Source organism: Numida meleagris, chromosome 1 (assembly GCF_002078875.1).
Source record: "Numida meleagris isolate 19003 breed g44 Domestic line chromosome 1, NumMel1.0, whole genome shotgun sequence".
NCBI lineage: Eukaryota > Metazoa > Chordata > Aves > Galliformes > Numididae > Numida > Numida meleagris.
Window position 1 is genome coordinate 50,428,491 of NC_034409.1, and position 25,567 is coordinate 50,454,057.

Sequence of the window (25,567 nt, forward strand, 5' to 3'; positions counted from 1 at the left end):
ACATCCCAGTGTACCCCGCGGCCCTCCCCACGAGCGCCGGCTGCGTCACGCCGGCGAGCGGTGCCTCGCGCGGGGCGGCCCGTTGTGACGCAGCGCCGCGCGGCCAATGGAAGCGGAGAGAGCAAAACTGCCGGCTTTCAAATCCTCCGCCTCCGCCCGCCCCTCCCCCCCCCCGCTACGGCGACAGCGACGGTGGCGTGAGGCGGCCCCGTGCCGGCGGCACCCCGGCCCCTCAGCGACCCGCACCCGGCGGCGGCCCCGAGGTGAGGTCGGGCGGCGCGGCGGCCATTGGGGACCGTTGGGAGAGGGCCGTGAGGGGGTGGCGCCCCTCAGCGCGCTTGTCGCGACGCGGGGCCTCGTGAGGCATGGGGACGGCTCCGCGCGTGGCCCGTGGGCCTTGGGAGCCGCGCCTCTGCTCTGCGCCCTCTGCGGGCCGCCGGCGCGCGGGGACATCGCTCGTGAGGGGGCAGAGGGCAGCGAAGGGAGCTTCCAAAGGGAGGGAGAGCGAGGAGGATAACCTTGGGCTGTCAGCAGGCGTGTTTCCAGCTCCTGTTCTGCCAAGAGTGCTTAGTAACTCTGAAATGTCAATGTTTTTCCAAAGGTTTTCTAGTGGAAGATCTGGCAGCAGAAGAGCCCTCGGGTAGGTAAGTGGTTGGGTGCGGCTGAGGTTCGCGATAAAACACGCTGCAGGATGTGCTGGGGGGTTGGCGTGCCGGAATTAGGAAGTTGTCAGTGCATATGAAAAAGAAAGTAAAAGGAAATCTCGGGAAGAGAGAAGGAAAGGTGTGACTGCATCTGTAGGGTTTAGGAGAACCTCATGGCAAACAGAACTCTGCTTTCGTGTTGCCAACTGTATCTTGGGTTGCATCAAAAGGATTGTGGCCAGCAGGGTGAGGGAGGTGATCCTGCGCCTCTGCTCTGCGCTGTGAGACCTCACCTGGAGTGATGTGTCCAGATGTGGAGTACAGGAGAGACATAGACCTGCTGGAGTGCATCCAGAGGAGGGCCACAGAAATGACCTGAAGGATGGAATGCCTCCCTGTGAGAGAGTAGACTGACAGAGCTGGAGCTGTTCATCCTGGAGAAGAGAAGGCTCTGGAGAGACCTGAGAGCGGCCTTTCAGTATCTAAAAGGGAGATATAAGAAAGAAGGGGACAGACTCTTTAGCAGGGTCTGTTGTGAAAGGATAAGTTGAAATGGTTTCAAACTGAAAGAGAGGAGGTTTAGACTGGATATAAGGAGAAAGCTGTTTTTGGTAAGGGTACTTGAAGCACTGGAACAGGTTGCTCAGAGAGGTGGTGGATGCCCTGTCCATGGAGACATCCAAGGTCAGGCTGGAGGGGGCTCTGAGCACCCTGATCGAGCTGTGGGTGTCCCTGTTCATTGCAGGGGGGTTGGATTGGATGGCTTTTAAGGGTCCTTTCCAACTGAAATGTTTCTATGATTTAAACTGTAGGGTGATGAGGTATTATAAAGCTGAAGATTAAAGTAGGTGAACAGACTGACTGACTGCTGGACCCTATCTAACTTCTGTTCCTTGTGGTAAAACCTACATGGGTTAGGGGACATACTTGCTTCCTCTATTTCTCCCTTTTCATTGGATTGACAGAGGTTGGGATTATCCGTTGCCCATTGCACGATGTCTGTGTGACTTGGAAGCAGTGCGGTGAGTTATTTGAGCCTCTTTTTATTGTCAGCACCTACCTGAGAGGACAGTCATCCTCAAAAGGTGGTGTTGATGAACCTTGGAGATATTTTATCTTCTATGTCTCAAGTACTAAGGTTAATGAAAGCTGAAGAGAAACTCTGCCCTGGGGAAGCTGAAAACAAATGCTTCATGGCAAGGTAACAGGAGTAATGGATGTTTGTACAACTCCAATTTAGGCAGTGTTTTAAAACCAGCACGGTTCAGCTTAAAGAGTATGAACCCACTTTTTAGTCACGCAAAAATGGAAGAGGTCCAGTTTCCTGCTGTCATAGAGAAGGACTTCATCTCCTCTAACACTTCCAGCCTATTTTTATAAGTATGTTGCTTCTAAGCTCTACTTATGCATAGGCTCTTATCCCACTGGAGGTGTAACCTAAACCCATGTTCTCTTTATCCTGCTGAGTTACTGGAGGCTGGTCACTTCACACAGTGATTGGTATTCTTTAAATAATGGTGTGCAGGTACTCCTGTGTATGAGTGGCCCACTCATTGCACGCACTGACATTTGCTGAACAGTTTTGGAGACCAACCAGTGGATGTGAGCACAGTGAGGTGGTGGGTGATGCATTTCAGCAGTGGCAACAGCAGCGTGAAAGACACGTTCTGGATAGCCTTGCATAGCTGTCATACCACAAATTGAAGAGTGTCTTGATCAGATCATCTGTGTGAATTGGCGGATTATGACCAGGGAACTGTGTATGGAGCTGAATATCCACTTCGATGCATTGAAAACAGTGGTTGGAATATTACAAAGTTTGCGCCAGGTAGGTCCCACAAATGCTCACACAGGAGCAGAAAGAACACCGTGTGCAAGTTGGTCTGGACCTGTGGAGGCAATGGAGGCTCACGGTGACAGTTTCCTGTATCACATCATTACCAGCAACAAGATGTGGTGCCGCCACTACAAGCTGGAGTCAAAACGGCAATCTGTGGAATGACAACATGTCAATTTGCCATGGAAGAACAAGTTTAAGATGCAGACCTCAGTGGGTAAAGTGATGTGCACTGCCTTTTGGGATAGGAAAGGGGTGGTCCTTCTGGATTTCCTGGAACCTGGACAAACCATCAACTCTGACTGTTACATTATGACACTGACTAAGCTACAGGCTTGAACTTCCAGAGCGGATCCAGACAAGAAGGCAACCTTTCCCTTGCAATACAAGAACACCAGGCCCCATACCAATTTGAAGACCATAGAGCACATTGGCAGTCTTGGCTGGACTGTGCTCCCTCACCCACCCCATAGTCCACTTCTGGCACCTTCTGACTTCCATCTGTTTGGACTGATGAAGGATGGTCTCTGCAGGCAATATTTTCATAGCAACAACGCTGACACAGCAGCTGTGAAACAAGTGGAACATCTCCACTTGTGCAGATTTTTATGTGTGGCATGGAGGCTCTAGTTTATCATTGCTGAAAATGCATAGCTAATGGTGGTGCCTATGTTGAAAAATAAGGTTTTGTAGCTGAGAATTTGCTCTGTCAAATAGTGTCATTGTGCTCTTTGTATCTGTTGTAGCTTCCACGGAAATAAATAGGAGGCCTTACTTTCAGAGCTAGCTGTGTACAACACACATGATTTTTCAGCAACTCTGTGGTTCTGGAACTCTGCTGACTTAGGCGCTACTGGGGATATCTCTGAAAAGGGAAAACAGTTGTTTGTTTTGGCTGGGTTTGGAGAACAGGAAAAAAACTGCAGCATGAATTACTAAGGGGAGGGGCTAGGGGAGAGAGGAATGTTACATCTTAATTGCCAAAGTGTTGCACCCAACACTAACCTCTTAATGTGGTCTTTTTTTGGTGGCTTTAGCTATTGGTTATTTAGGAAGTGTAACAACTTCATCAAAACCCAAGTCACTTCAGTACTGAAAGAATCAACACTGTCTGGCTGGCTTTGAAATGTTAATCTAGCCTGCTTGTTGTAAGTGAGCTATGGGGAAAACAGTAATGGCACTGAAAACTCAATTAGGTATCTCAGGAAATAAAACCAACGCATTTGTGATTGTAAAGATGATTAATAATGCAGATTATGTATTATAGTTTCTCTTCTTGATGTTGACCACTTATTTTAATTGACAGCTCTTAACGTTGGGAAAGCAGAAAAATGGCATCGGAAGACATCACTAAGCTTGCAGAGTCACTTGCCAAAACCAAAGTGGGTGGTGGACAGTTGAGCTTTAAAGGCCAGAGCCTTAAACTCAACACAGCTGAAGATGGTAAGAGAAAATCTACGTTTAGATCAACATTCCTGCTACATGAAGAAACAGCATGTTCTTCAGAGATATAATTTGATCTACTGTCTACCTTTTTTACTGACTGACAGTGATGCTTTTTATATGCCATATTAATAGTGCAAAGCCACTGAAATTTGAGGAAAGAGTTTGGGTATGTCAGTGACAAGAGAGAGCCTGCAGCCTGCACCTTTGCCTTGAATAGGAGTATTCCAGAGTACAACTGTTCCGCTCTGCCACATTTACTAAATAGGCATCTGCTTTTGCCGGTCAGTGGGAACTTCTTTCTGTTGATGTGGCACCAGCTGCCATCATATTTTAGGCCTTTTGTCTTTGATGTCTGCACTCCTAAACTATGTGCTGAATGGCAGAGGAATCAAACTTACATAGCCATCCTCACATTTGAAAAAGTGATAACAGAAATAAATCGTGAAAGAAGAGGGAGGATGTTGAATGGCGAGTATTCTCTCTAGTGACCTGACTCTTTAGCTATGTTCTCCATTGCTGTTTCAGGATTCCTTCAGATTGTGTTACTCAGACGTTCTTGCTAAGAGTAGAGTTTTGCAAATACTTCTGCCTCAGTGTGTTACTGTCATTGTGGTTTCTAAGATGGTAGTTGAGAGTCCAGCAAGGCTGTGTGTTTTTTCCAGCTGAGGAAGTGATCAAACAAATTGAGGAATTTGATGGCCTGGAAGCATTGCGTCTGGAAGGCAACACAGTGGGTGTGGAGGCAGCGAAGGTTATTGCCAAAGCCTTGGAGAAGAAGTCAGAGCTCAAGGTGAGACCTTCAAGTGGATGGTGAGGGGTGTAAAAAGTATTTTAGAAACACTGAAGGCCCTTAGAACGAAAGCTTACTTTGTTCTTCCAGTGGTAAGAACAACCATGTGAAAATATAGCAGAACTTGGAGACTTTGAGATAGTGGGAGGAGCACTTTCTGCATTCCTAACCCTTCCTGTTCAAAAGGCTTCCAATCTTAAAGCTGGGAAGCTGTGCAAGAAAGAGCCTCTCTTGTGGAGGCAACATCTGTAGACAAAGACCTCTGGCCACAAAACTGAAGTTCTCCTGGTAAAGCTGAAGAATGATCAGATCTTCTGGAGAGTGAGGTTTCATACAGTACCTGAATAATGAAGGAATTGATGGAGGATATGTGCCAGAAGGTTTTTCTGTGTCCAAGCCATGTTTCCCTACTGCTGCTCTAGTGTAATGTTAGAAGGATGCTGTGCTGCTAGAGGTGCTGCTCTTTGCAAGAGAGGAGTATGAGGCATTGATTCACCCACTTGTGGCTTTTCAAGTCAGTCCAGATTGTGGAGCTCCATACCTTAGTAAAACATATGTTCCTGTCCTATCCTTCAGTTTCCTACTGTTTTTCCCTTTGGTAATTTTCTCAGCAGAAAGGATTTCCAGCTCAAATGCAAGCAACGATTCTTGTATACTGTTATTTCAATATGCATTTCAGTGGCTTAATGTTGTTCCAAGAAAGGGATTGCAATATTAGTTGTCACAGTTCCCTAGCACAATCTAATGGCAAGGCTAAGGGGCAGCAGACAACATTAAGCTGTCCACAGTAATGTAATGCATCTTGTACGTGTAAATTTCTGTACAACTGTGTCCTAAATATTTTTCATGGCTCCTATCTGCATGTTTCTTATTTTAGAGGTGTCACTGGAGCGACATGTTTACTGGGAGGCTAAGATCTGAGATCCCTCCTGCTTTGGTAAGTAAAAACTAGATCTGTGACTTCCGACTAATATAACTTATTTTCTCACCTGTCATGTTTTTTGTGAGAGTATATTTTTGAGACTTCGTTAGCATAGAGTGAGTTTTTCTCTATACTGTTAACACTAAGTGTCTCAGAATAAGTGATGTGTTTGTAGCTCCTTCTGTATGAGCTGGAGTATGGCTCCATAAAAGGCCAGATGCTGTTCTGTATTAGTGAAGAAGCTTGTCCCTTGGGAAGACATCTCCACGATCCAAAAGATAGTATGGGAACTAAGCTTTAAACAAAAGCATATGGCTTTTTCTTCCAACAGCCTTACAGGGCTCCCCCTGCCAGCCTTAAGCTCTGTAGAGCAAGAAAATGTTAAAGGAACGAACAAAATATTTCTTTGAACAGTGTCGAAAGGAAACTCTCTTTGAAAAATGTGTATTTGACCAAAAGAGATGGGATAGTTATTGGTAACTTCCTTGCAGTTATCTTTAGCTTAATTTGCATAGCTCCTGCTCTGGTTTTAGCTGTGAACTTATATTTCTCCATGCATCTGTGCAGAACATCTCCAAACCAGAAATTTTTTGCAGCGTCACTGTCTCAACTTACCACTGCAGTGCTGCTGTCAGTCAGTCCACTCCTTCTGCTCACCCCTGTCATCTGTTTCCTTGCAGATCTCTTTGGGGGATGCACTCATCACTGCTGGAGCCCAGCTGGTGGAGCTGGACCTGAGTGACAACGCCTTTGGGCCCGACGGTGTGCGTGGCTTTGAGGCATTGCTGAAGAGCCCTGCGTGTTACACCCTGCAGGAGCTCAAGCTCAATAACTGTGGCATGGGCATTGGTGGTGGCAAGGTAAAGGTGGTTTCCTTATTGGGAATGAGGTTAGAGCCAGGACTTGGTTTCAGACTTCCCTACGCAAAATCACAGAATTATTGGGGTTGGAAGGGGTCTTTGGTGATCATCTAGTCCAGCTTTCCTGCTCGGAGCAACCAGACCAGGCTGTTCAGGGCTATATCTAGTCAGATTTGGGTATCTCAAAGGATGGAGACTTCACAGGCTCTCTGGATGATCTACCCCAGTGTTTGACAACTCTCACGGTAAAAAGTTTGGGTGGGTTTTTTTTGGTTTTTTTTTTTGGTATGTGTGTTTTTTAATGGAATAATGGAATTTCCTCTGCATCAATCTGTACACATTTGTCTGGCACTGCCTTCTTTACACCATCTTCTCCCATGGCAACCCAGTAGGCTTTCTTGGCTTCAAGTGCATGTTGCTACCTCATGGTCCATTTTTCAGCCATCAGGACTCCCAGTTGTTGTTGTTTTTTGTTTTGTTTTGTTTTCCTACCAAGCTGTTTTGCCATTGTTTGCCACCCAGCATATGCTTCTGTTATTCCTCCCTAGGAGCAGGATTTGGTATTTTCCCTTGAACTTCATGAGAATCTTCCTGTCCCCATTCTCCAGGCTGCCACAATCCCTTCCCTCTTTGTTTGTATTGACAAATTTCTGAAATATAATAAGCTCACCTGTTTTTCCAGGATAGGAGAACAGGTCTGTCTTAAACTTTAGATTCCATGTCTAGAGAACTAATATCCTTGAATCTGAGAAAACAGTATTACCAAACCTAGTGCTGAAGGATACCTGTTGGATGAAGCAGAAAAGCAGGACTGGCTGTCGTTATTACTATGTCCTGTTCATTTACATATTTACTAACCAAATGTTAATGGGATCAGTGTGTTCTACTGCGAAATCATCGCTTCTGTCCTAGGGACTATATGTGCAAGTGCTGCAGTAACATACAGTTTTATTGTATAACCTATTGCAAAAGCAAGTGTATTTTGGCGGCGTCTGAAGTAGTATTGCTTGAGAGCTGGATATACAAAACGTTTGGGTCCCTTCACAATGAAACGGTGAGGTAGTATAAACTACTTCTGCTTCCTTTAGATATTGGCTGCTGCTCTGAAAGAGTGTCACAGGAAATCAAGTGCCCAGGGCAAGCCTCTTGCTTTGAAAATATTTGTGGCCGGCAGAAATCGTCTGGAGAATGATGGTGCCACTGCCCTGGCTGAAGCCTTTGGAGTAAGTATCAAACCAAATCTTCTTGACAACGAGTGGGAGCAAGGTATATTTAACTGCTGATGTTAGAGGTAACACACACAGGGCTTGCCAGGACTTGAAGACAGTGCCACTTGAAGTAACAATGCTCTTTGCTGCTGAAACTGGAGTCTTCAACAGGCGTAATTAGAATGGATGACTGAATGTTTCTGTGACCTAAGTTTCCAAGCACATAACTAGTTGCTGTGTCAAGTAGTTACCTGAGGGAGAAATAGGTATCTCCTTGTAAATTGTTAGTCCTATTTCCTTCTTCCTTTGTGCTAATGGACGTTATCTGGTACTGGGGTAGGTGGAGCAAGTGGTTGGGTGCTGGTTATTTCTTTGCCTAGTTGTTTAGTCAGCTGACAGAAGCAACCTGCTATTTTTGCCAGCATCATCCTGTGAGGGCTCAACTTTCTTTAGCTGTCACTGATCAACTTTCACTGTTGTTGGAGGAAGAGAAGTCCCTGTGTTTGGGGCCACCTACATCTCTTTGCTTTCCTCCACTGCTGCTAAAAATATCTTCTGAGTTATAATGCATATGGTAAAGCGTATTGATGATTTTGCAGTTTGTAAGACCTCTTTTTGTAGAGGTCTGTCTGGATGTGATTTTTGACAAGCTGGTAATCATGGCAAAAATAAGACTTCTTGAATACCTGAGAGGCATGTAACAAGGTGATCTGAGAGGAACTGAGACTGAATGACTCTATAAAGATTGGATTCATTACTGTGTTTTGTAATATGTACATGAGAGCTTGCATTGTTAGTGGGCTCTCTTTTGGCGGGCAGTTGTGGTGTTAGCTGGATGTTGGTGGGTGGGTAGCAAGTGGTTGCATTGCAACTAACATATTTTTCTTCTCTTCTGACTTAGCAAATAGCTTTTATCTCAACCCACAGGTTCCATTTTTGTTTCCAGTTCTCTCCCTCATCCCACTTGGAGGGGGGGGGAACGGCTGCGTGGTGAGGAGCTGCCTGTTGGGTTAGACCGGAATGGGTTTTCATACTGATTTTCTTATGCATCTGCTTCTGTAGCCAAGGGAATTTGTAGATCTTAATGACAAAAATATAATATCTAGTGATTTTTTTTCTTGGTTTGTTTGAGGGTTGTTTAACCACAAATAGAGAACTCTTGTTTTGAGGTGTCTAGAACAGGCATACTAGCAGGAAGCTACTCATAACTTTTGGAGTTGGGGCTTTGTATTAATTTGATGCTTGCCACGAGCCTTATATTCCACTTAGATTTGTGATATAATTGCTGCTAAGTAATTCCGTGTAGAAGAGCTAATGGACTTCTGAGTTGGAAGAAACCAATTTTGAGCAAATCCTAAAGAGTGGAGCCCTATATTCTTAAGTTGAAACGTGTCTTCTCACAGCCTTTTTTGCGTCTGCATCCTTTCGCAGATCATTGGGACTCTAGAAGAGGTCCATATGCCACAGAATGGAATCAACCATCCTGGCATCACGGCACTGGCCCAGGCCTTTGCTATCAATTCACTGCTGAAGGTTATAAATTTGAATGACAACACCTTCACAGAGAAAGGAGCTGTGGCCATGGCAGAGGTGAGTTGTTACGAACAGTTATTTTGTCTTCTACCTCCCGGTCTCTTCAAGTGCAGTTAGTTAGCATCAACAACATGTGGGTTGGTGCACCACTTGCCACAATGAAGTGGGAAGGATGACATTCCAGAAGTGATATTGCATTTGATTTGTACGTCTGTACTTTCAACTTTGTGTTATCTGGCAGACTCTGAAGGCACTTCGGCAGATTGAAGTGATCAACTTTGGAGACTGCCTGGTGCGTTCCAAGGGAGCTCTTGCTATTGCTGATGCTCTTAAAGAAGGACTTCATAAATTAAAGGTACTGCCTTCTGCTGTTCAGCTTTGAGTCTCTTTTGAAAATGTCGTATTTTCTGTTTCCTGGTTTCGTGTCCATTCTCCTACTGCTACTGATTACTTGAAGGTGTCTTTCATCTCAGTGCAGTTCTGTGCCCATAACTGAAAGTGGTAAGTTGTAGATTAGTGGCATTGCCACATCCAGCTGAGACTATTCTATGTGAAGGTGTACCAGTAATCTGATTAGGCTCCACTTTGTTTTTTAAGCTGCTGGTTCAGTTTAGCAAGTGCTCTTCAGAAAGTCTGATAATGGACATATCTGCTTTTAGAACCTCTGAGAGTCATGAGAGCAGGCTGAGGTGTCTCTTGTAATCTCTACATCATTTCAGTGTTGATACAGTTGTTGCCTTTTCTTGTTTTGGGGATGTATCAAAGGTTCAAATACTTTTTTGTTTCTGTCTGGGGTTGCAGCTGCACCGGGACAGATGCTGAACACAATGCCTATTCTTGCAAGCTTACAGTCAAAGCCAAAAATCCAGCAGAGTGCCAATGTTTATCTACATATATGAATCTGGTACAGAAAGAATTAGGTGCCTTGTGTTGGGAGATCCCTTGCTCAAGCTTCTACTGGTTCCAACAGAATTTATTTCTGAGTTTCCGAGGTAAACTCAAGTAAGGATTCTAATGGGACTATCTGTGTGAACAGCTGGAAATTAAACCCTTTTCTCTTCCAGAGCAGAAGTGGTTAAGGGAGAGTAGTATGAAGCAATAGTAGCTGATTCATTGTGTACAAGAACTACTTCCCTTTTGTTGTTAATATGAAATCTCAGGAAAGGATTGACAAGAGCACGATGTAGAATGGTGGGGGATGGTGTAGTTCCCCTTTAGAGGGGTTTAACTTGAAATGCAAATGCTAAAAGACAAATGTGCAGTCCATTCAGTATAGCAGCTACCATTCCTCGGTAAGACTTGGTGTGTGAGTTCTGACTGAGTCACATCACTGGCAGCAGGGCTCTGCTGGTGTAGAGTGTGCTTAGAAACAAAAAATCTTCAATTCTGGGGAGAAGGTAATGCAACAGGGGTGTCCCTGCTACCTGAGCAGACTGGATGTGCTGCTGAATCCCAGGGCAGCTTATCTTCTGCTGCAGTGGGATGAGAGGAAATTAAGGAGCTAATGCTCCTTTCTTCCTTTAAGTGGTTCCAGAATTCCTCCCATTGGTTCTCTAAGAGATGCCTTTTTGAGTAGGTGAAGATCTCCAGCCAGCTGATTGCTAAGGGCTGAAACAGGTGCTACCCTTTAGGTGAGCAGTCATAGTAGTATGGTCTTGTGGCTATTTCACTTAAGTGATTAACTTAAGTGGTTGCTTTTAATGATGGTATGTTTCAAAATACCTCTTTTAAATGAGGTAAAGTCACTTTGTTTCCAATTAAAAAATCTGTCTTTGCTAAGAGCCTCTTCAAATGAGAATCTTCCCAGAAAGTCTGTGAGCATGTAAAGCTTATGGGATTGATAGATATTAGAGGAATTATGTAAACAAATGTTTTTTTGCTTCTTAGGAACTGAATTTGTCCTTCTGTGAGATCAAACGAGATGCTGCTTTGTCTGTAGCTGAAGCTATTGAAGATAAGGTAGAGTTGGAGAAGCTGGATCTCAATGGTAAGTAAACTTGCAAGGTAAAAGCACATCTAGACTGATCCCAGCTAGAAACCACTAGGAAGAGTGATGACAGTATCACCTATGCTAGTATTGCAATTTCTGGCATTTAAAAAAAATGGTTATGTGAGAGTAGCTGAACTTGGATGTCACTGGGACAGGAAGTGGTTAGATTCTGAAAGCAGTCGTAAGCTGTGAATTCAGTCAGTTGTTAGATTTTGGTAGTTTCAGTACATCTCATAAGGTAGTAAGACTGGAGTGATACCTGAGGCTGTTTTCAGTAAAGCTTTTTAAAATTGTCCAGTGTGAACTTAAGTATTTCAAAATTGTAAATAGAAACCTCTGTGCAAATCTCTACAGAAGAGTAGGAGACTTTGACCAGTGTAGCCTTTTGAACCCTGAGTCTCTGCATTTCAGAATTGCTGGGACTAACAGCTGTTTACAGAGCTAGCAGGAAGTTTGTCCAAGACATTCTGAATAACTGAGGCTTTTGTCTGTCTCCAACTGTTGTGTAATGCTTCTGAAATCTGTTAAACAGCTGTTTGATAACTGAAGTCTGCATTGCTGCCTCCAAGGCTTGATGTAGAAATTGGTGATGTTATTTTTTAGCTTGAACAGATATAGATAAGAATCTATAACAGAGTTCCCATGAACAAGCTTATGTGCATCTTTTAAATCTACTCCCTTGTCCTCCATAATCTAGGTAACTGCCTGGGAGAAGAGGGATGTGAGCAACTGCAGGAGATCCTTGAAGGCTTCAGTATGGCAACTGTGCTGGGATCGTTGAGGTAGGCAGGGTACCAGAATTTAAATGAGGAGTTTTCCACCAATTTTTATGAACACTTGCCTTGGTTAATATAAGAACTGTAACATTGCAGTTGAATGTTGGTCTGAATGCAGTGTGGAGTGCTGTGAAGGGATTTCATAGGCAGGATAAGCCTTGTACCCCATTTTCATTGATAATGTTACCTTGGTGTCAGTAACTTAATACATTCCAGGCTTTTCACTTACCATTGTCAACTGGGTGACTGAAGACTCAGGTGGCCTCGTAACGTGTTGTAGATGAAGGTGTACTTCTTGCACTGAGTCTTGAGGAAAGGCTGCTTTTTTGTTCTTGGAAAAAAAAATTGAATACCAGTGTATAGGAACTGCAAGTATGTAATTAATGTAATATGTGAACTCTCAAACTTTAGTGATGATGAAGGGGAAGAGGAAGATGAAGAAGAAGAAGAGGAGGAGGAGGAGGAGGAAGAAGAAGAAGAGGAGGAAGAGGAGGAGGAGGAGGAACAGCAACAGCTGAAGGAAAGAGGACAGGGAGAACAAGACTCGATTACTCCGAAGAAAATAATTGGTTCACAGGTAAGTTTACTTCAGGGTGCATTTCTTTCCTTACTGGAGAAGAGCTACGGAGGAAACAAGACCTGGAGTGAGTTTGAAGTGCTGGCAGGAGTTCACATTCCTGCGTGGATTGGCTCTGTGCTAACAGGCAGGGAGATAATGTGCAGAAGATAAAGAAAATGGGTGACTTGGCAACCAGTTTTGTTAAAGGGTGCACGTGCACACATGTAGTGGTAAAGGCTGAACAGCCATTGTGACAGACATGGGTAGAAAAGGTCTCCCCATCTTCAGAGTATGGTAAGAACCTTGCTTATGCACTGCCATGCAGTCATGCTAGCATATTGCGTCTGTTTCAACTCAAGACTCGTTCCAACCTTAATTAGTTTTCAAGTAGAACAAATTCTGACCTCGTGTGCCTTTGCAAGTCAGACCTATGTGCCTTTGCTGTACCAATTTATTTGCTTTTAAGAGTAAACTTGAGATGGATTCTGCCTGTTTCAGGATTCAACTCCAGTGCCATCTCCTCCTGTGGATGTTGCCACATTCCTTGCCTTCCCGTCACCAGAGAAGCTGCTGCGGCTAGGGCCCAAGTGTTCTGTGCTGATAGCTCAGCAGGTAGGTGAGCCAGTGGTTTGCTGCACTTGACCCTCTCTCAGGATCATTTAATCCCCAGGAGTGATAACTTTCTCTCGAGTCCCAGACTTCCTCCTTCTCCCTAGTGATCCTGAGGAACCTCACGGAAGCAGGTGGTGCATTTAATGCTTATACTGGCACCCTAGGTTTTACACAGAGTAACTTTGTTTCATAGTGTTGCTTATGTCTTGTAGTATGGCCAAGGCAAAACTGATGTTAGTGGGCTGGGGGCTGTAATTCTTGCCACTGCTGTTGCAGGGATCCATCTTCTCTATTTGGCTACCCGTTAACTTATTTTTTCCCTTGCTTTTCAGACAGATACATCTGATGTAGAGAAAGTAGTTACAGCTCTCTTAAGGATCTCTTCAGTCTTCAAAGATGAAGCCCCAGTAAAAACAGCAGTGCACGAAACAACAGGTGACCGGACCTTTCTTCACTTAACGGCGCAATGCAGTGCAAAGGAAGGCCCCTGTGGGCTGGGCTGTTTGGTTGGTTTGACTCTGGTAGCACGAAACCCCAGATTACAAAGTACCAAGCTGTGCCATGCTGTTGTGTGGAGTGGAAGTAAAGGCTTGTTCAAAACAAAGATCTTGTGCTTCCAAAGTTTGATGAGGAGTGTCTCTTGTAGTTGCTGTCTTAGTGGACGTGTGTTGCCATTACCTGCATCTCCTTGATGCTGTGCTGTTGATAGCCAGTAGTTTTGTGTCCCAAGATCAGTTATTATCAGTTATTATTATATATCAGTTATTATATTCAAGGCTGTTCATTTAAAAAGTATTTTACAGGAAGTAGCCTTCCAATTTAGTACTAAGAGAATGTGAAGAGAGATCTCTTATTTAGCGTACCTCCTTATTAGTCTGAAACATCTTTAATCTCTTCAGGAAATAAAGATTTGCTTTACAGCAAGGCACAGCAGGTACTGTAAAACAAGGGACTGTTTCTCACTGTGCAGCACAGAACAGTTAGGTTTGATTTATGAGTGTACTAACAGTATCCCTTCATTTTCTCATTCAGAAACAGAAATTCCAAACAACTCCTGTGCATTTGACCACTCGCTTCCATCTTCTTTTCAAATGGCACAGCAGTACAGTTCCCCCATACACGAGTTACCTGTCGGTACTGTGCAAAAGAAATGGATCCATTATTTTTTAAGGCCATTTTAGAATGATTTATTTTAAACAAGCATGTGTTCCCTTAGTTAGCATTTTCTTAGTTTGGAATACGTAAGCGTGGTGAAACTGTGAACTATTGTCTGTAAAACAGTAATTTAATACAGAGTTAACTGGAGTGGTGTGAGGGCCCAGCCAGCCAAAAATAATCTGTTGGCGTTTCACTGAGCGAGTGCCGGCCTTGACTGTTGCCTGTTATGAGTTGTCTGCAACAAAAAATGGAGTGCAGGATGTACGCGTTGTCTGAAGCATGCTTGTACATGTATTACCTTGATAGCTCTTCCTTACTACCCCTGCTTCTGAGGGAAAAGTAGTATCTAGTAATTGCTTTCCTTCTAGATGAGTGACTATGATGAAGTCCCTAGTTAATGATCCACGCTGTTCTACAGCCGCTGTAGTGGGTTGTGATCATTCCAAGAAACTAGAACAGTCAGAAGTCAAGATGGTGCCTTCTCTACCTTGTAGACAGGAGAGGATAAAGCACTGGTTTGCTCACAGCTGGCAGCAGAATATTGGTCCCAAGGAAGCTCAGAAAACAACTGAACAAAGGGAATGAGAATACAGTGAGAACTTGGCTTCAAATGAAAGGTGAAATCTTGCTGGCCTTTAAATTTCAAGCCTTTAAGTCTTGCTGCTCTACTTCAGATGATGATGTTTATATGCATGTATGCACACGTGCTTGCAAGTTCAAATACACTGAGTAGAACGTCTTGTGCGTAGGATGGAGGTAAAACTGCATTTGAAACTTGACTGTGGGATTTTATTTTTTTCACTTAAACCCTGGTATCAGGCCTTATACTTGAGGACTGGGTCTTCTCTGTCTTGGTTTCAGAGGTTCTACGTAATTCCTGGGGAAAGAGACAGGGTCTTAAGACAGATTGCCTCTCAAAATTCCTTCAATAGAAGATTGATACGATCAGCTGTGATCTTAAAATTTTTCCAGGGTCCCTTTCTGTGTTGTGTTTAATGTGATGTATTTGTTTTTTAGATGCCTTGATGAAAAAAGCCTTCTCTTCCGCCACATTTAATTCAGATGCATTCATCACAAGACTCTTGATCCACATGGGGCTACTTAAGGTGAGGAAGCAGGAAAGAGTTAAGTTATGGTCTGCTTAGGCTGTTGAAAACCAGTCTGGTTGGGTTTTGGGTAATTATGTTACCATGGAAACAGCTGGGTGCCTGTGCATGCCTGATGCCCAGGGACAATAGAAGTCTGCAGGACCGGCAAAAATTACAAGATCGCATTAGGATGAAGGTGGTGTCAGCAATTTGTACCTCTTCTGTTTAAAGTGCTCTGCATTCTCAGCCCTCCCCTAAAGGTAGGGAGGGTCATGCTGCTGGACTACAGACTCTTACAGATGTCTATTTAAGAAAAAAACAGCAAAACAACAAAATCACCCCTCTGTCCAGGAGTCTGATGTGTAATATTATTAACTCTGGTCCTTTAGGACACCTTTTAGTAGCATGTTTCAAACAAATATCCAACCCCTCATGTTTGATCAGTAGCATTCAGCTTCACTCTGGATTCTCTTTGCGTCGTTCTAGTGTCAGATACGTCTTTATATGGAATAAACTTTCTCCCAAGAGACAATGGAAGAGTAGGAAGCCTGCAAACTGCATCAGAATACCTGTAGCATTACCTTCCGTGAGATACCTTGGGGAGAGGTTCTATCTGCAAACTTAAACATTTTTGCCTACTAGGGCTACAAGGATCAGGTTTTTCTCAAGACCTAGAAACTGAAAACGGAAGCTTGGACCAAGATGATTCTAAGCTGCAGAATGTCTATATTCTAGCAGTCTGCTCTTAATTAAGTTCATAAATCTCCTTCTGCTAATATCCAGTTCAGGCTGTTAATGTGTTGGTCACATCTCAGTGTCCTTAAAAATCCATTTAAGATTCAAAACGAGACCAAAGCTGAGCATCCCACTTCACAGGCTTACAGAACCCAGGATGGCTTTCTGCTCTGCAGAATGCTTGTTTTGGGCACTGCCACCTACCTCTTATCCCATACAGAAAATAACAGATGTATGAAGCACAAAGTACAGACTTGTGCTCCGGAAGAACTATGGCAGGAAGTGGATAATGGATAATGATGGCCTCAAGGATAAGCCAACCAGTTGTTGTCACCTGTGGGGGACTGCTGATGGATTAGGCACGTGGGGAGAGGGAGCAACTTCATAACTTTCTGTCCCACATAGGTGGAAGCACGTGAGCAACAGGTATCCTTAGCACCATGAAATATAAGGTCACACACCCAGGAATGCCGGTCTAGATCCTGTCTACAAATGAAAAGATTAGTAGGATGGCAGTGGAAAAACAAATGAAAGCAATGTAAAAGTTGGGGCACGTAGGTCAGCGTCACGTTAGGAGCAAGAAGAATGCATGCATTGCGTAAGCAGGAAGAGAAAGGACAATAACTTTACCTTATTCATAAATGTGAGACCAGTTGTGGGAGTACTGCGTCAGGTTCTGGAGGCATCCTGACAAAGAGCTGGAGGCGGTATAAGAATGAGTACGGAATAATGCAAGAGAAAATCCGTGTAATTAAGGCAACTCGATTCTTGACAAAATCAAGTAGAATTCTGCAGGGGAACGCTTTGGCACAGAGCCTCTGAGATTTGGCTGTTCTGCTTGTGCATCCATTGCTTCCTTTTCCCCATTGCTGATGCAATCAATGACTAATATTTAATTGATATGAACTAGAGTATTCTCAGTGTGGTGACATTTCGGGTGTTGGTGCCGGAAGGCTGTAGAATTGGCCACCTTGGTCTTGAAGAACATTATGATTAACCTAGTGAACAGTATTTACTACAGCATATGAGAGTACTTCATTCTACAGGGAGTTCATTGCCTTGGTGATCTACAGTGAATTAGATAAAGCGGTGCCCGTCTGATGCTTGATTTCCATCTTCTTGTCCTTCTCTCAGAGTGAAGAGAAGATCAAAGCTGTCCCGAGCCTCTATGGTATTCTTATGACTTTGAACCATGTGGTCCAGCAGGATTATTTCCCTAAATCCCTGGCTCCCGTTCTCTCGGCTTTTGTCACAAAGTGAGTATTGTACTCTCATGCCATCTTCTCCAGGAGAGTTGGTGAAATTGAGGGTTAATAGCTTACGTGCAAACTGCTCTGTTAAAGCCCACTAAATATCTATTCTAAAATTAAAGATTAATAGTTTGGCCCTCTATTTTTATCTTGCTTACTCCAGTATCGAAGGTTTAGGTTAGCAAGTCCTGAACCTCAAGAAGTAGAGGAAAGCTAACTGGCTCTGAAGCAGAAGGGTGAAATAGTCCAGAACTGTCCCAGTAGTGAAAACCACCTGAAATCCATTTGGAATTTGCTGGATGCCTGGTTCATCACAGACTGTGCGCCACGTAGGATCAGAACAGCTTAGTGGGTTTCAGGATGAGGCTTAAGCCTTCCTCATTTTCATGGTGTGAGGGATATGCAGAAGCTTGGAATCTTGTGCTGATGAAGGGCAGAGACCTCAAATAGCTGTGGTTGGTGCAAACCATGGGTAAGAGGGATGTAGTCAAACATTGGTAGTCAGCCTTCTCTTAGCTCTGCTGGGATTAGAAGCAGGCAGTTATGAGATGAGGATTTTGGCAGGTGGTGTGGATAAAGCTGTAAAAGCTGATGCATAGCAGTGGCATGTCCAGCAACCAGCCATGCTAACAGCAGTTCTGGAGAGTGAAACTGTAACTGTATTACTTCTGGAATAGTCATTCTCCTCCTTCGTTTTGCTGCAGTTTGTGATGTTGTGGATAGTGCTCTCTGTTCAAAAAAAATAATGAAACTGGGGGTATGGGCTGCGGGCAGCATCCATCTTACTCTGCTGCTCTCTGTCCTTATTTTCTTTTCTGGACGCAAGAGGGTGCTGTGAACCCACCTGTGCTTTTGTATGATCCTTTAGGAGGAAACAATGTTAGGTGGATCTCTGCCTGCCCTCTTGCAGCTTTCCAGAAGTAGTAGCGGGTTTTAGGGAGGGTTTATTTTAATTGTATTTTTGCAGCTCTTTGTTGTTGGATTGGATCGCATCGCCGGTCTTTTTCAGCTGTCCACCACGGAGCAACAGGCAATTTAATTCCATAGCAAGGAGGAAGCTCCATAGCGTTAGAGGAGGTTTGGCATTAGGGGTGGAAGATGAGGGAGCTTGGCTGTGATCAGCACCAGCTCTTCAGCATCTCTGCTCCCAGAAATGAGGCACTGCCTAGATACAATCAACCTGCTCCGTGCTGATCGGGGCTGTCTTCCAAACACATAGTCAGTGTGCATTTGGGCACTTACAGTCTGATACGATGCAATTTTTAAGCTTTACCCTTGTAAATAATTCTCCTCTTCCTACAGGCCAAACCGCGCTCTCGACTCCTGTTCCTTTGCCCGCCACCTGCTTTTACAAACCCTCCACCAGCTGTGAGAGGCAGAGATGCGCCCTCCCCTCCCCGTAGGACTGTCCTCAGCAGAGAACTCGGAGCTGCACGATGGGAGCGGATCCCGGAGCCCACGCAGACGTGGTTTTTTTTTTTTTTTTTTTTTCCCCCTGTTGGAGGTCTGCCGTTCCTTCTGCTTTCATAAACTTGGACAAATCCTGCTGTTTTTTTTTTTTTAATATTATTCTATTCCTCATGAAGTGACTGTGATCTGCGGGGCTGATGCTTACTCTCTGAGCTCAGCATGAATTGAAGAGTTCCTCTCCACTTCTGTAGCATGGGCAAGGATGTGCCAAGATGAACACAGAGCTTGGAAGCTCTCTCATCAGGATCAACCCTTGTTGTCCATTTTATTTTATTAGACTGTGCAGGAGGGCAGCTATGCTGCTGCTGCTTCTCCAGCCAGGGGAGTGCTTGCCATGCCCCTTCCTAGCTGCTGCTGGGTCAGAGGGGCAGGGTCTGCTTCCCCCTTGATTCTTCTTTCGCGTCCATTTCTCGAAGGCACTGTGTGGCCGATTTGTATTTTAGGATACTGCTCCCCCGCTACTGTGGCTCAGAGTGTCTGTGTAGTGTGGCTGACCCGGGTGGCCATTGCTTAAGGGAGCAAGCGTATTTTCTTTATATATTTTTTTTGTCACTGCCTGTGTAGTTTCCCTTTTCCCTTCCCTTTCTCCTCCTAGCTAAATAGGCTTGGTCTGGAATTGAATACAATCCATGAAGTCCATGTGAAATACGTGTTCCCTTTCTCCTTCCTTCTTTGGAACAGAAACTGTTCACAGGTTTGAAAGCTGAGCACAGGTAGGAGCACAGAATTAGGGCAGCAGTGATGTTCCTCAGGTAGGGCGGCCCTTGTTCTTGCACAGAAGGAGTAGCAGGAGGTGCCCCCAACTCTCAAGGTGGAGCTGGTTCACCTGCCTGGGTGCTTGCTGGTGGTAATTACCTGCACTTGGCTTTTGGGTTCTCTTTAGGGTAATAAAAAATAATAATTCCCTTCATCTGAGGCTGATCCTTCTCTCCCTGGTTGTAGTTGAAGGAAAGCATTCATCCTCTCCCCACCCCTTACCATTGGCTATCCCATACATAGTGCTGAGATGGACTTAGCTCTGTGTCTAACACAAAGTAACTAACTAACTATAAGGCGCAGCACGTGCCCCATGTGCTTGTCCTAAACGCAGGAGTTGCTGCTGTTTGCTCACGGTTTGCAGGCACTGCTTAGAGAAGAAAGGATTTGGGGCACTGGATTGAAATAAAGTGTGGTACGCTCGAGCTCTTTGTGCACACATTCTCTGCTTGAGTTCTTCCCCCGGGGGCCTGTTTGTGGTGCACCTTCAGGCGAGCAGCATCCGTATCACTGTGGAAGAGGTTGCCCAAAGGCTGAGAGCAGGGGTTATTTTCTAACCATTTCCTTGACTGGAGCCAAAACTCTGTATCCAAGTTAGTAAAATGAATGGAATGGAGGCTGTGATGGCAGCATTCAGCTCTGTGCTAAGGCCAAACCCTGCCTCCTTTACCTGATCCCCTTCTGTTCCTTTGGCAGCCCCCTGCAAACACAAGTGTTACTGTGAGCTGGAGGGAACAAGAGAGATGTGAAACAATCTGTAATGTCTGCAGGTCCCAGTCCTCTGTCTTCCATGGGGCTTCCTTGAGCACTTGCTGCTCTAGAATGTGAAAATCAGGCTGAGGTGGGGGGGTGACACCAGTGCTGCTTCAGCCTGTCTGGTTCACCCATCAAAGGCCACGCTGTATCTAATTCCAACTTCAGAAGTGCAGCAAAGCAGTGATGGTGGAGGGGACATCAGCTCTGGCTGCATGCAGCACTCCTGGGGGAGCCTATGAGCAGTGAATGAGAGCAGGGCTAAGGGGAGAGAGTAGGATCGGACTCCTTGCAGGCAGAGGTAAAACATTTTGCTATAAAGGAAATAGTTTTGCTTTCCGTTGACAGAGTCCGAGAAAGAAAAGCAGCCATATGGCTTCCACGGCCCCGTAGCCGGCTTCCCACGGCGCTGCCTTCAGCTGCCCAGAGCACCAGGCCCGTGGGGCGAAGAAGAGGTGATGCCTGTGCCTCTGCCCTCTCCCCAGGGGCCTCGCCTCTTCCTCCTCCCCCCTTCCTGGCTCCTTCCAGCCAGCGCTGCTGGGAAAGGGACACAACGCGTCCCATTCAGCGCTTGCTCCTGCAAATACCGGCGCAGACACAGGGGGGGCTGCAGGCGCCGGGCAGCTGCAGGACGCAACAGCTTCCCCCTCGTTCCTTGCCGCCTCTCTGGGACCCAGAACCCGCTGCGTGAACCCCAAAAGGTGTGCGGGAAAGGGATGGGGGTGGGCAGCGTGTTAGCTGCGTCGCCGGTGGGATGTGACCCCAGCGCAAGGGGTGAGGGCGAGGCAGGGAGAACCAGGACCAGGCGTGAGGAGACGCGCAGCACAGTGGCTTCCACGTGTTTAAGCCCTGACGGCCCCCCCTGCACAAAGGTGCTCCCCCTAGCCCCGGCCCCTCTCCAGTAGCCTCTTGCTGGGGCTCGCTGATGCCTGGCCAAAACCAACCCGCTCCTTGCTGCCGCTGAACAGAGCTGAGCATTATTCCACAGTGCGGCTGGAGGAGCTCTGGGCGCAGCGTGGCAGCTCAGGACGGCTGCTCCAAGTCAGTGCCCCGTGTGTGCTGGAACAAGCAGCTGTCCCATCGGCTCCCCGGTGCCCAGCCCCAGTAGATGCTGTTAGGGGTGAGAAAAGCACTGCTGCCATCCCTCACCGCTGCCTCTCCCTGGCCGCAGGTGTCCGCACCATGGGGCTGCTCCTGCTGGCCCTGGCCCTGGCTCTGGGAGGGACGGCTGCGGCTCCCTGCCCTGCAGCCTGCATCTGCGACAACCTCCGTGCCCACGTCCTGTGCCTCAATCGGAACCTGCCAGCCATTCCTGACACCATCCCCGAGGTGGGTGAGGAGCCAGAGGGAATGGGTGGGGGAGGGCCACAGCCCTGCGGTGACACGGTGCTTTGCATGACCCGCAGCTCACCAAGCAGCTGGACCTGAGGGGCAACAGCTTCAAGGCGGTCACGGCAGGAGCCTTCCTCAGCACGCCGTACCTCACGCACTTGGATCTGCGCAACTGCCAGCTGGAGAGGGTGGAGGAAGGGGCCTTCCGGGGGCTGGGGCGGCTGCTCCACCTCAACCTGGCCTCCAACAGCATCGCTGTCCTCTACCAGGAGGCCCTGGACGGGCTGTCCTCCCTCCAGCAGCTCATCCTGCGGCAGAACCACCTCGAGGAGATGCAGCCTGGCGCTTTTAGCCGGCTGGCATCCCTCACGCTCCTCGATCTGAGGGAGAACGCCTTGGTCTACCTCCCAGACATGGTCTTTCAGGGCCTGCAGAGCCTCAAGTGGCTCCGGCTGTCCCACAACGCCCTCCACGTGCTGGGCAGCGAGGCCTTCACGGCCCTGCCCGCCCTGCGCAGGCTGAGCCTGGATCACAACGAGCTGCAGGCGCTGCCCAGCGAGGCTCTGGCACGGCTGAGCGAGGCCACGCGGCTGGAGCTGGGCCACAACCCTATCACCTACCTGGCCGAGGAGGCCGTGGCCATGGCTTCCCTCCAGCACCTCTCCTTGGAGCACGCGGCCCTGCAGGACGTGGCGCCCGACGCCTTCTCCCGCAGCCCCCTGCTGCGGACGCTGGATCTGGCACACAACCAGCTGCTGGGTCTGCCCGCCTTGGCGGGGGCCGGGCGGCTGGTGAGGATCAGCCTGGATGGGAACCCCCTGCTCTGCTCCTGCCTCCTGCTCCCCTTCCACCGCTGGATGGGACGGGCAAGAGTGCAAGCACAGGGGACTTGCGTGGCACCCCCAGCCCTTCAGGGCCGGCCCCTCAACTCCCTGCGGCCCTCTGAGATGAGGTGTGGGCAGCCCCAGGCGCCCGTCTCCCATCCCACCGTGCCCTCGCTGCAGACTGGGGGAACCACGAGCGGGCCGTGCCCCACAGGCTGCATCTGCTCCCCTGAATTCCACCATGCAAACTGCGAGAACAGAGGCCTGCGGAAGATCCCTCGTGGCTTCCCAACGGACACCCAGCTCCTCGACCTACGCCGAAATGCCCTGGGGATGGTGCCTGCGGGCGCCTTCCTGGGCCTGAAGGCACTGGTGTCCCTCCACCTGCAGAGCTGCGGCATTGCAGAGCTGCGTCCCGGGGCGCTGCGGGGGCTGCCCAGCTTGGTCTACCTCTACCTCTCTGACAACCGCCTCACCACCTTGGTGCCCGCTGCCTTCGAGGGGGCCCCACAGCTCGCCTACCTGCACCTGGATCACAACGCCTTCACGCAGGTGCCCCCGGGTGCCTTCCAGCTCCTGCCCAACCTCTTCTCCCTCCACCTTCAGCACAACGCCATCGGGGAGCTGGCCAAGGGCGATCTGGATGGGTTGGTGGGCCTGCGCTGGCTCAGCCTGGCTGGGAACGCCATCAGGAGCATTGGCCCCACAGCCCTGGCTGCCACCAAGATGCTGGAGAAGCTGCACCTGGAGAGGAACTCCCTGGAGGAGGTGCCCACGGCCTCCCTGCAGCGCCTGCCTGCCCTGAGCGAGCTGAAGCTGTCCCGAAACCCCATCAAGCGCATTAGGGATGGTGCCTTCCTGCCGGTGGCCGGCAGCCTGCAGCACCTCTACCTGGACAACATGGGGCTGGAGCAGGTGCGTGTGACCAGGGGACAGGCCCCTGTAGGGACCTCTACCCCTTGCAAGTCCCCAAGCTCCCGGAGCTTTGGGAGATGCTCTGCAGCTCAGCCAGGAAGAGAAGCTTCCTTCGGCTGGGATAGAGCGGTGTCTTGCTCCAGCCTCACCCCCAACTGACCTGGAAAAGCCTCACTCCCTGTTCCTTAAAGACAGCAAATGCCAACAGGGTACAGATCATTCCTGTGGCCCTTCTTCAAACCACTCCTTCCTTGATCCCTATTTCTCCTCCTACGATGACCCTTCCTCTAGGACTCCTCTGCTATTACCCTGAATTTCTAGAACCTCCTCAAGAATTTGGTGCTAGTCTTGTACAGACCACGCACCTCTTAACAGCGCCCAGGGATCACACTGTGACCTCCTGCACATGGCCTTCTTCCCAGAAAGACTGAGTAGAATCTAGTGAGTCCCATGCAACCCATGGGCACTGCTGATTAGAACTATTCTTTCATGGGTGTTCCATATTCAGGACAGGCTCTCAGCTCCCCAGAGGGGCAGTGAAGCAGAGTTTGCTCCCCTCAACAATGATTCCCTTGACTCACTCATTTCATTGCAGATTTCCCCCGGTGCCTTTGCTGGCCTCGGACCCAAAATCAAAAGCCTGCACTTGGAGAGCAACAAAATGAGCAACATTCCTGACATGAGCAACTTCACAGGGCTGGAAATCCTCAATCTGAGGGACGTGCCTTTCCACTGCGACTGCCGGCTGCTGCCCCTGTACAGGTGAGTGCTGCAAGGGGACACAGCCTCAGGGACACCCAGAGCTTCCTGACTGGTGACATGCATCCAGCAGGCAGGCCTAGTCCCACAAAGACACATCTGCGTGCATAAAGGGTGTAAGGAGAGCAGTGATGCGCTGGGATGAGCAGATATTCCAAGCCTAGGCAGGTGAGGCCCTGAGCAAGAGGTTTTGCAGCAACTCCCACCCGCTCACACGCAGAGTTTTGCCTCATTTTTGCCCTTCCTCTGAACTTCTGCCTCATTTCCAGGTGGATTGAGAAACTCAACTTGCGCATTGGGGCCACCTGCGCATCCCCTGCAGAAGCCCAGGGGCAGAAGGTGAAGTTTTCCACCACTTTCCAAAACTGCCCTGGCTGGAGAGCCAGAGGAGCCAGTGCTGACAAGGCTAAGGCTGCAAGAAAGCCCAACAAGAAGAAGAGATCAGAAAAACCACCAGCCAGAAGCTTCAGGAAAAGCAAAGCTTAGGAAACGCATGCAGAGTGCTACAGGGCTGTACCTACAGCACGGCGAGAGCAGTTTTCTGGGCTTGTCCTGCCTGCAGCAACACGGATCCTGTACAGGGTGTGAAGGAGAGAACATGGCCACAGCAGAGTGATGCTGACCTGTCCTGGCCAAGGATGGCGGACGCAGGGCTTGTCTTTGCGGACACAGAGGCACGTTATCCTGTAAAGGACTCGTGTGAAAGCTTCCATAGCGATTGCAATGTGCTTTATCTGATGACTCCAACAGCAAAGCCACGTGCTTGCTTTACCTTCACAAGCCTTCAAGAGCCATGTGGAAAAGCTGGAATCCACAAGCATTTTTTCTATTTGACTGCTTTCAAATGTTCAGAAATGCTGAAACAGTCTGCAGCGGGACTGGAAGCAGCTCTAGCACATCCCGCGCTCGCTCAAATCTTAGAGGAGAAAACTTAAAAAAAAATTTAATTAGAGAAAACACCGCCTGAATTCCCAGCTGCTCCTTAGAATTAAACATAAGCAGATTGAAATCTTTCCACTTCTTGCAACATTTGATCGATGGTTCACCCATTCAATTCATAAGCAGCACATCTGACCTATTCCCTACAACATTCCATGGGTTGGCACCACTGGGAGGGGAAGAGAGGAAATGCTCTGGTTGTGCCCTGGAACAGGATCCCCCTGCATCTCCTGCAAGCTGGACAGACTCAGGGCTGGGGAGCAGGCAGGGACAGGCGCACAGGGACATCCCCTTCCCTGCCTTCCATTAACACCCCCAGGCTGGCTCCCTAATGGTTTGCTGATGGCCCTCCTTGGGCCAGAGGTTTCCTCAGAGACCCAGGGGGACGTTCACAGGCTGGACTGCAATGGC

The 25,567-nt window shown here is 47.7% G+C and overlaps 2 protein-coding genes across 6 annotated transcripts; both read left to right on the forward strand.

Moving 5' to 3' along the window:
- Positions 135-19,788, forward strand: RANGAP1 (Ran GTPase activating protein 1). Of its 3 annotated transcripts, none has more exons than XR_002434287.1 (17): positions 135-263; positions 602-644; positions 3,788-3,924; positions 4,590-4,717; positions 5,595-5,654; positions 6,320-6,499; positions 7,588-7,722; positions 9,139-9,297; positions 9,482-9,595; positions 11,128-11,227; positions 11,928-12,012; positions 12,418-12,583; positions 13,064-13,177; positions 13,510-13,612; positions 14,830-14,952; positions 15,353-15,441; positions 17,293-17,315. XR_002434287.1 is itself a non-coding variant. In XM_021384410.1 (17 exons), exons 3-17 carry the CDS (start codon positions 3,813-3,815, stop codon positions 18,778-18,780), a joined length of 1,737 nt encoding a protein of 578 aa, XP_021240085.1. In that variant the 5' UTR covers positions 138-263; positions 602-644; positions 3,788-3,812; the 3' UTR covers positions 18,781-19,788. The 3 variants fall into 3 exon arrangements, 2 of the variants coding, with proteins under 2 accessions (XP_021240085.1, XP_021240093.1); XM_021384410.1 differs by lacking the exon at positions 14,830-14,952 and adding an exon at positions 18,711-19,788 and having other exon boundaries at positions 138-263; positions 17,293-17,414; XM_021384418.1 differs by lacking the exon at positions 14,830-14,952 and adding an exon at positions 18,711-19,788 and having other exon boundaries at positions 138-263; positions 602-640; positions 17,293-17,414.
- On the forward strand, positions 20,196-25,177 carry CHADL (chondroadherin like). Of its 3 annotated transcripts, XM_021384359.1 has the most exons (5): positions 20,196-21,088; positions 21,559-21,716; positions 21,794-23,458; positions 24,054-24,220; positions 24,487-25,177. In XM_021384359.1, exons 2-5 carry the CDS (start codon positions 21,570-21,572, stop codon positions 24,701-24,703), a joined length of 2,196 nt encoding a protein of 731 aa, XP_021240034.1. In that variant the 5' UTR covers positions 20,196-21,088; positions 21,559-21,569; the 3' UTR covers positions 24,704-25,177. The 3 variants fall into 3 exon arrangements, 2 of the variants coding, with proteins under 2 accessions (XP_021240034.1, XP_021240028.1); XR_002434279.1 differs by having other exon boundaries at positions 20,196-21,716; positions 24,054-24,385; positions 24,487-24,603; XM_021384353.1 differs by having other exon boundaries at positions 20,196-21,716.